The sequence below is a fragment of the Thecamonas trahens genome (genome assembly GCF_000142905.1).
Source record: "Thecamonas trahens ATCC 50062 unplaced genomic scaffold supercont1.20, whole genome shotgun sequence".
In the NCBI taxonomy this organism is placed as follows: domain Eukaryota; order Apusomonadida; family Apusomonadidae; genus Thecamonas; species Thecamonas trahens.
Genome location: NW_013657660.1, coordinates 61,571 through 70,094, shown reverse-complemented (window position 1 = coordinate 70,094; position 8,524 = coordinate 61,571). Strand labels below are relative to the sequence as shown.

Below are 8,524 nucleotides of genomic sequence, written 5' to 3'. Positions count from 1 at the left end.
TTACACTGCCTGCGACTTGGCCTTGCGCGCCAGCTCGCGCATCTTGGCTTTGCGCGCCCGCTTCCGCTGGTTCGACGTCAGCTTCTTGCCCGGCCGGCCCGCCGCCGCAGTGGCGGTCGGGCCGGCAGCCGACGCCGGCGTCTTGATGATAATGGCAAAGTTGTTGTACGCACCCTTGTTTGTCCGCACCTTGCGCCGCGGCACGCCCGAGCCCACTGGTGCGCTCGTCCGGGCCAGCACAAACATCGAGAGCCGATCGGTCACTGTCCGTTCCTCGATGGTAAAGCCGGCCTCGGTGCAGAGATCCGAAAATACCTCGTAGTTGAGATAGCGCGACCGCTCAAAGCATGCCTTGGGAAGAACAAAGAAGCACAGGCCGGCATCGGGTGCAGCTTCAGCCAGCAGCTTGTTGGCCTGCAACATCATCGCGCCGCGCTTCCGCGGATCGACCTCAAAGTTGACCACTAGCGAGAGCACAACATAGTCGTACCGCTCCTGCTTCGGATCGAGCTCGAGAAAGTCGGCTTGTTCCACAGCCGAGTCCTCGCCGAGAACATGCAGGTCGATCGCCCGTGCCCGTCCGAGCCGCAGCGGCGGCTTGCCCGGCACATACCGCAGCGCGTTGATCGCGCCCACGTCCAGCAGCGCCTTGCCCTGCGATCCACCGCGCTTGGCGAGAACAGCCTCAACCCACATGCAGGCGTCAAAGTGCGACGCGCCCCGCAGCGACTGCTCCTGGTACGCCGCAAACTCGGCCTCGCTCAGCGGCTGATCCGACTCGCGGTTGTGGATGTAGTGAATGATCGCTGGTGTGTGGGTGTCCACAGGCAGATCAGCGGGCAATGGGTGGGCTGGATGGGCTTGAACCGTGATCTGTGCCGGCTTGGTCGTCGCCGCCGTCATCGACTTGGTCGGCTTGGTCATCGCGGTCGCACCCTTGGTCGGCTTGGTCGACTGAGTCGGCTTGGTCGGCTTGGCCGCCTTGACAGCAATCGGAGCCCGCACAGCACGCACGCCCTTTTTCGATTTGTTCTTCTTCTTCTTGCTCTTCTTAATCTTCGTCACCCTCGCCGCCATCGCCCCGCCGGTCCTCTCCGCAGCTCCGGTTGCCATGCCACCGGCTCGGCTCGCCGCTGTGGGATCAGCTCCGCTCGGCGGCGGCGACACTGCAGACGCTCGTGATGGGGCATGGATGCCCTTCTGGCGCTTAGATTCCCGGCTTGTACTGTCGTATGTATCTTCTCGCTCCCGCTTGCTTCCTGGCTTGGTAACTCCCATTCCGCTTGATTGCGCCCGAGTCAAGTGTGGAACAGCCGAGCGGTGTGATGGTCGGGCGAGTTTTGCTGATCACACCGAATGCCGTGGATGCGCACCGTGGGACACCGCCATGGGATTGGGCGGAATCGCTGTCGATCGAGTGAGCGCGGAGTACCACACACGATGGGCGGAGGGTGAGGAAGGTGGCCATCGGGCAAGTTTAGGTTAGTTTGTCTCTTCGATCCAGCCGTCGTAGTCGTCGGCGCCCTGGAGAACCTTGAGCGGGACGATGCGCTCGTTCTCGGCAAAGCCGCCCTTGTCATAGTCCTCGATGAGCTGGCGGATGTGGCCAGCGAGCTCGTTGCGCATGCGGGCGAGGACGGCTTCCTCGGCGCGGTAGGAGGGGAGGATGCGGAGGAGGAGCGGGTAGACCGATTTGGACCAGAGGAAGGTCTGCTCGGTGAACATAACGCCGACCCACGAGTAGAGCGGCATGAGAAAGGCGAGGATGACGACCTGGGTCCATGTCAGCGGCGAGAAGACGAGGAGGCCGAGGAGGACGGTGATGAACCAGATAGGCATGGCGACGACGCCGACAATAAGCTTGTACGAGGCGATGACGTCGCGGCCGTGGAGCTTGACCGAGGACTCGGCCTTGGCCTTGGCGGCGTGGGCGTGGGCGAGCGAGCGGGCGAGGAGGCCGACGGGCATGTTGAGGACGATGCCCGGGACGAGGGCGAGGAGCGAGGCCGTGGCGACGACAACCAGGTACGGGATGGCCCTGAGGCCGTAGAGTGAGCGAGTGGCGACCGAAGTGGCGGACATGGGGCTGTACCCGTGGCGGCGGCAGAGGTCGGCGTACGCGGCGACGCGGCGGCGGACGTCGAGGATGGCCTCATCGTGGAGCAGATCCTCACGCTGCAGGCCGACAGCAAAGCGGCGAGTCAGCTCGAGGTTCTGCGACGGTGTAAGAACAACGTTGGGCGGGGTGTAGAGTCGCTTGGTGACGAGGACAAAGTCGAGAAAGTCCTCGTCCGGAACGTTGAGGGTGACCGACCGGAGCGCATCCTCCACCATGCCCAGCAGCTTGCCAACGGTCTCGCGCTTGGCAGAGGCAAACTCGCTGCGCCACTCGGCGCCAGAAATGACCAGCGGATCGCCGTAGTTGACCACTGCCTTGGACCGGAACTTGGAGCCCGCGTAGTAGTGAAAGCCGACCGGGACAATGGTGATCGCCAGGTCTGGGAACTTTTCCAGCGCGCCGAGGGCCATGAGTGCAACGCCGGCCTTGAGCGGAAGCAGGTGGGTGTTGTCGTGCGAGCCACCCTCAGGGAAAAGGCCGACGCACTCACCCGATGCGAGCTGCTCAAAGACTTCCGAGAACATCTGCGAGTGATCGAGCTTGGGAATGACCTTGTACGCTGCAGGCGTGTCTGCTGCAGGTGCCAGCGACTTGACGTTCTCGTCACTCTCTGCGCTGCCCTTGAAGGCAACTCGCGAGACCTTGGCGCGGTCGTCGGCCAGGACCTCGACGACGGTGGCGGTGAAAGCCTTGGTTGCGATGGACGAGCCTGGAGCCAGTTCTGACGAGAAGCTAGCGCCAGCTGAGCCGATGACCTCTCCAGCATTGGTGTCAAGGCGGAGCGAGCCCGAACCGACAAAGGCAACATCCTTGGGGCGAGTGACGGGGATGCAGCCGAGACCCTTTGCAAACGAGCCGACGATGGGGCGATGCAACGACTTTGCAGCCGTGAGGAGACGGACTTTCCGAGGAGCCAAAGCGGTGAGGAGCAGGCCATCCATAAACTGGTTCTGATGGTTTCCGATGAGAAGAACAGGACCTTGCGAGGGAATGGCGTCTACGTTGCCGGCGGTATCGAGTTTGCGAAAGTAGAGATTGACGACGACACGATTAAAGCCAACGACAGCGTAATACAGCACGTCATCCTTTGCTCTCCACAGAGCCAGAGCCAGAGCCAGAGCCATGATCATACCCAATACGACTAACATCTGCATATGCATGGTCGACGAGGTAGAGACGCCTGTTTCCAGCACAAAGGCGTAGGTGACCACAGCAAGTGCTCCCAAGGTAGGGAGATAGAGGTACGTAGCCAGGCCTGTCGTCTTCTCTGCAAGCGGCGCCAGGTTGCTGGTATACCGTTCAGCGGCTGCAATGGCTCTGTTCATGGCCTGCATCCTCCTTGCCACTCCCTCCCTCCCGTGCTTGTCGTCGGTCGGCGTGGGGTGTGCCCGTCCGACGGTGGCCCGGTGGTGTGGGTGGTGTGGGTGGGTGGTGGGTGGTGGAGCCAACGATTGTATCACGTGGGGGAATGGTCGAGGGAGGGCGGGAGGGGGGGGGGGGGGGAGATGGGGAGCGGGATGGATGTGGTGGAGGGGGGCCAGTGGTGAAGGATCGGTGTAGTGGCGTTGGTTGAGGCGATGAGGGGGAGATCGGGGGCGATGAGGGGGAGATTGGGGGCGATGAGGGGGAGATTGGGGGCGATGAGGAGGGGGGGTGATCGATGGGGGGCGATTGTATCGCACCGACCAATCAAGTCACGTCGAGGTTCCTTGGTCAGTCTCGCACTCAGCTGCCTGCTCAGCTGCCTGCTCAGCTGCCTGCTCAGCTGCCTGCTCATCCACAACCCCATCCCCAATCTCGGCCACGCACTCATTCCCCAACCTCGGCCATCAACTTGGCTCGGAGATCCATGAGCATATCGCCAAGCATGTTGGCTCCTGATCCGTCCCGACCTGTGCCCCAGAACGGATCGTGCGGCTTGATCTGGACTAAGGCGTGCGGGGCGGTGGAGAGCAGGAGCTGCCGGAGGCTGTCGTCGGCGCGGAACTTGGCTTCCACAGCGACCCGCATGACATCAACCTTGACATCTTCCCAGTCATCGCGGAGCGGGGCACGGCGACCGAGTGCAAAGGCTTCCTCCGGTGAGGCATCGGCCATGGCGGCCGCGAGATCGGCGTAGGTCGGCGGATCGTGGGCCGCCTTTTGGGCCTGAAAGTACTGCTCCGGCCCACGCCAAACCACATCGTCGAGCACAAAGCCCGGCTCGGTAAACGCAAATGTGGTATGAACGTTGGAAAACTGTGTTGCCCACACAAAGTGGTCGGGATAGTGGGCAGCGAGGGCGGCTACGACCCGAGCGCCTGAGGAGCCGAACAGGGCTTCCGAGACAGCCGCCTGGTGATACCACGCAGCGGCAGAGATGGCGGCGTCGGGTACGAGGTCGGCAGCGGTGGCAGGATCCAATTGCACCAAGGGCGCAGGGAGGGTCTCGGGAAGGGTCTCCATGGGCTGTGCGCGTGGCGCAGACGGGTGGAGAGTGGTGGTGGCTTGCATGGAGAGCGTTCATTACGATCACTCGAGATCGCGGACGTCCAGCTCCATGGCAATGCCCATGGCGCCGAGCTCTGCGACAAGATAGCGGAAGACATAGGGGAGCTCGAGCTCGCGGACGACACCGCCCTTGCATGTGGTGCGGGTGCAGACTGGCGAGATGACGCCTGTGAGGGCGTCCTGGACGGAGGAGACGGCGGCGAGCGAGCCACAGGTTGCGCAGACAAAGGCGGTGTGGGCGTCGGAGCACTTGAGGAGGCGGTCCTGGAGGAGGAACGAGGTGCCGTGGGCAATGAGCGAGTCGCGCTCCATCTCGCCAAAGCGGATACCACCTGCGCGCTTGCGGCCCTTGACCGGCTGGCGGGTGAGGTCGGAGACCGGGCCGGTGGCACGGACCTGGTGCTTGTCCGAGACCAGGTGACGGAGACGCTGCCAGTAGCAGACGCCCATAAAGATGTCTGCCGAGAACTCGGTCCCGGTGATGCCCGAGTACATGGGCTCTGAGCCGTAGTAGTTGTAGCCGGCGGAGCGGAGCTGCTCGCCAAAGAACTCCGAGGCGTGCCCGTTGTCGATAAAGGAGAACGGGGTGGCGTCCTGGAACTTGCCGTAGAGGGCGCCGGACTTTGCGGCCATGATCTCGATGAGCATGCCAATGGTCATTCGCGAGGGGAAGGCGTGCGGGTTGATGATGATGTCCGGGGTGATGCCCGACTCTGTGAACGGCATGTTCTCCATGGGCCAGAGCTGCGAGAGCACACCCTTCTGGCCGTGACGCGACGAAAACTTGTCACCGATGATGGGGTTGCGGACGTAGCGGAGCTTGATGGAGACGCGGACGAGGCCGAGGTTGCGGGCCATGGCGGTCTTGGGCTCCATGACGCGGACCTGATCGACGTACGCCGGCTCCTCGTACTTGTAGCGAACGATGGTGACCGAGGAGGCGACCGGGTTGAGGCGGGCGTAGTACGGCGAGCCCTTGGTGAGGAGGGTGCCGACTGGCGGGAGGCCGTCGGCGTCGAGCTCCTTGCACTCGAGCTCGTCGGTGGTCCCGGGCTTGATGTTGCAGAACATGGCGATGCCGTGCTCGTCGGACGAGGTCTCGGAGAGGTCGATGAGGTCGGTCTTGTACATGGAGCCGTGGGCAAAGCCGCGCTCGTACGACTGCTTGTTGATGATCATGGCGTCTTCCATGTCGTAGCCGGTGTACGAGATGACGGCGACAATGGCGTTCATGCCCTGCGGGAACTCGTCGATCTGGTACGCCGAGTGGGCCTCGGTCTGCACAATCGGGGTCTGCGGGGTGCGGATGCGGTACATCTTGTTGTCTGTCCGCTTGGCGTACGCTGTCGACGGCGAACCAAAGGTCTGCTTGCCCATCTGGCACTGGTACATGTTTCGCGGCGACTGGTTAAAGTCGGAGAAGGGCGTGAGGAGGGCGACGACCGAGAGCATATCGGTCGGCGACTCGTCCTTGTGGGTGGTGATGCCCGGAAGGATGTCGTCGGGGAGGCAGGCGACGTGGAGGTAGAGCTGCTCAAACGAGCCGATGAGCTCCTGCTTGCCCTCGCGGAGGTTGGTCACCGGGCGCATGAGGCGACCGGGCCCGGAGAAGAGGTAGATGCCCGGGAACTGGCCGGGCGGGAGGGTGACGTTGCGGGCGGCGTCCTTGCCGGCCGGCGGCGCGGCGGCGTCGTCGTCCGACTCGGATGACGAGGAGCCGTGCGCGGCGGGCAGAGCCGGCGCCTGGGCGGCCTTGCTCCGGACGAGGTGGACCGGGAGCTCCGAGGCGACGTACGCAATCTCGAGAGTGGCCGGAACGTGGAACTTGCCATGGACCTTAAAGTGGCGGAGCTGGTCGGCGACGATGGCGGCGTGTTCAACGGCGACCGAGCCCACGATGCGGCCCTCGAGGAAGACCGGGACGTGGTCGAGCGGGGCAACGCCCGGGTCGGTGACCATGCGGACGCCGAGGCTGGCGAGGACCGGGAGGAGGCGGGCCGGCGGCGGCTCGGTGGAGACGACGCGGGCCTTGGCGGCCAGGTGGTTGAGGAGACCACACGGAGCACCATCAGGAGTGTGGACAGGGCAGAGGAAGCCGTAGTTCTCGGGGAGAAGCTTACGGACTGAGGTGGTCTTCATCTCGGAGAAAAAGGCACCACGGTGGACGCAGCGGAAGTGGGCGAGGAAGCGAAGCACGTTGAGCTTCTCAGCCATGATGGTGTAGCCGACAACCTGACCCATGTTGAGGCCCGAGTCGGACTTGAGGTTGCCAGTGGCCATGAGGTAGGCAAAGCGCTTGCCAATGTCCATGGTGGAGCGCGCCATGAGGCGCGAGAACCAGATGGCGTTCTCGACGTCGGTGGTGGAGTCGCCGCGGCGGTAGGCGCGGAGGATGCCGAGCTTGATGACGCCAAGCTGCTTCTCGAGGAGCTCGCGGAGCATGGCGCCAAAGAGGTGGCCGACGACGAGGATCTCCTGGTTGTTGGCAGCGTCGGACGAGTCCGGCTGGATGTGGCCCTGGACAAGGGCGTAGAGCTTCTGGACCATGGAGATGGTGAGATCGTACTTGGCGCGGAGGTCGTCGCCAAGGTGGATAAAGACGTAGTCGCGGATGAGGGCGCGGCCAACCTCGGCGTCGGTCCAGGCGCGCGGGTGGTAGAGCATGGGGCGGAAGCGCGAGCCGAGGAATGCCAGGGCCTGTTCCTGCGTGTAGAGGGCAAACTTCTGGCCCTGGCAGAGGAGGATCTCGAGGCGCGAGACAAGGTAGGTGTTGTCAAAGTTGCCCTGGGCGAGGCGCTCAAACATCTCGCGGTCGGTGGTGGGCATGAGGGCGCGGAGGAGGACAGCGACCGGCACAAAGTATTCGCGCTTGCGGAGGAGGAAGCGGAAGTTGACGTGTCCGTTGTTAAGGTAGTGCACGTTGTTGGTGACCGAGGAGCAGTCGGGCCGGACCGAGCGGAGCGAAACGGCGTACTGCGAGTACTGCGGCCCGCGCTTGGCAAACGACGGCCGGATGATGGCGGTCGGGTAGTGCCGGCGCGGCATGATGAGCATGCGGAGGATCTTTTCACGTCCGTTGACGATAAAGTAGCCACCGGCCTCGGAGGCCTCCTCGCCGACGGCCACCAGCTCCTTCGGCGACATCTCCTTGAGATGGCACTTGTCCGACTGGACCATGATGGGGAGGAGCCCGACCTCGTGGGCTGTCTCCATGGGTGGGCCACCATCGACCGACCGCATAATCCGCACATGCATCGGCGCTGAGTAGCTCATGTTCCGCTCACGGCAGGCCGAGGGGAGGAGCGCGGTGGGGTTGGCCACGCCCGACGCCGACTCGACGGGCTTGCCCACCGAGAACGAAGAGATCCAGAGCTTAACAGACTGCTGCGCCGGCGACTCGGCCTCCACGTACATCTGGAGACATAGTATATACACATGTCAGTGAGTCTCTGCATGCCGAAGGTAGCGCCATGCTCATGCTAGGGGGGGAGGAAGGGGAAAAGGGCGTGCGGTTGGATCTGATCAAATGAGCCATCCAGCCGCATCCGGCCAGGCCAGCAAGGCGTCGTGCAACGAGGGGCTGTACAAGACGGGAGGAGGGTATGACGTACAGGTTGAATATCCTTGACCATGGCAGGGATGGCGGTGTTGATAAAGTGGTTGAAAGACTCGATGTGAGGAGCAACTACGGCTGCTCGCAGAGCATTCTTCTCCACTTTGTCCAGCGGGAGTACACGGTGGGCCGTGTTCATGGCTCTGCCAGCGAGGAGTGTGCCGAGGTTAGAGAGGGATGATGGCGGGAGGGGCCGGGGGGTTGGGGGTTGGGGGTTGGGGGTTTGGGGGATGGATCGGGGGGAGGGGGAGGTGGTATGTGTGTGTGTGTGTGCGTGGTGGGGGGGGGAGTGGGGTGTAGTG

At 63.5% G+C, this 8,524-nt stretch overlaps 4 protein-coding genes across 4 annotated transcripts; all 4 read right to left on the bottom strand.

Moving 5' to 3' along the window:
- On the bottom strand, positions 1 to 1,124 carry AMSG_04594 (uncharacterized protein; the record flags this gene model as incomplete). Its single annotated transcript, XM_013902815.1, has 1 exon — positions 1 to 1,124. The coding sequence occupies exon 1, from the start codon at positions 1,111 to 1,113 to the stop codon at positions 1 to 3; it is 1,113 nt and encodes a 370-aa protein (XP_013758269.1). The 5' UTR covers positions 1,114 to 1,124.
- A 337-nt stretch (positions 1,125 to 1,461) lies between these two features.
- AMSG_04593 (glycerol-3-phosphate acyltransferase) lies at positions 1,462 to 3,506 on the bottom strand. The gene has a single exon (XM_013902814.1). It carries the CDS (start codon positions 3,451 to 3,453, stop codon positions 1,483 to 1,485), a length of 1,971 nt encoding a protein of 656 aa, XP_013758268.1. The 5' UTR covers positions 3,454 to 3,506; the 3' UTR covers positions 1,462 to 1,482.
- A 365-nt stretch (positions 3,507 to 3,871) lies between these two features.
- On the bottom strand, positions 3,872 to 4,602 carry AMSG_04592 (swarming motility protein YbiA). The gene has a single exon (XM_013902813.1). The coding sequence runs from the start codon at positions 4,562 to 4,564 to the stop codon at positions 3,929 to 3,931; it is 636 nt and encodes a 211-aa protein (XP_013758267.1). The 5' UTR covers positions 4,565 to 4,602; the 3' UTR covers positions 3,872 to 3,928.
- A 4-nt stretch (positions 4,603 to 4,606) lies between these two features.
- AMSG_04591 (DNA-directed RNA polymerase) lies at positions 4,607 to 8,361 on the bottom strand (the record flags this gene model as incomplete). Its single annotated transcript, XM_013902812.1, has 2 exons — positions 4,607 to 8,023; positions 8,221 to 8,361. The coding sequence occupies 2 exons, from the start codon at positions 8,359 to 8,361 to the stop codon at positions 4,631 to 4,633; spliced, it is 3,534 nt and encodes a 1,177-aa protein (XP_013758266.1). The 3' UTR covers positions 4,607 to 4,630.
- Positions 8,362 to 8,524: the final 163 nt, after the last annotated feature.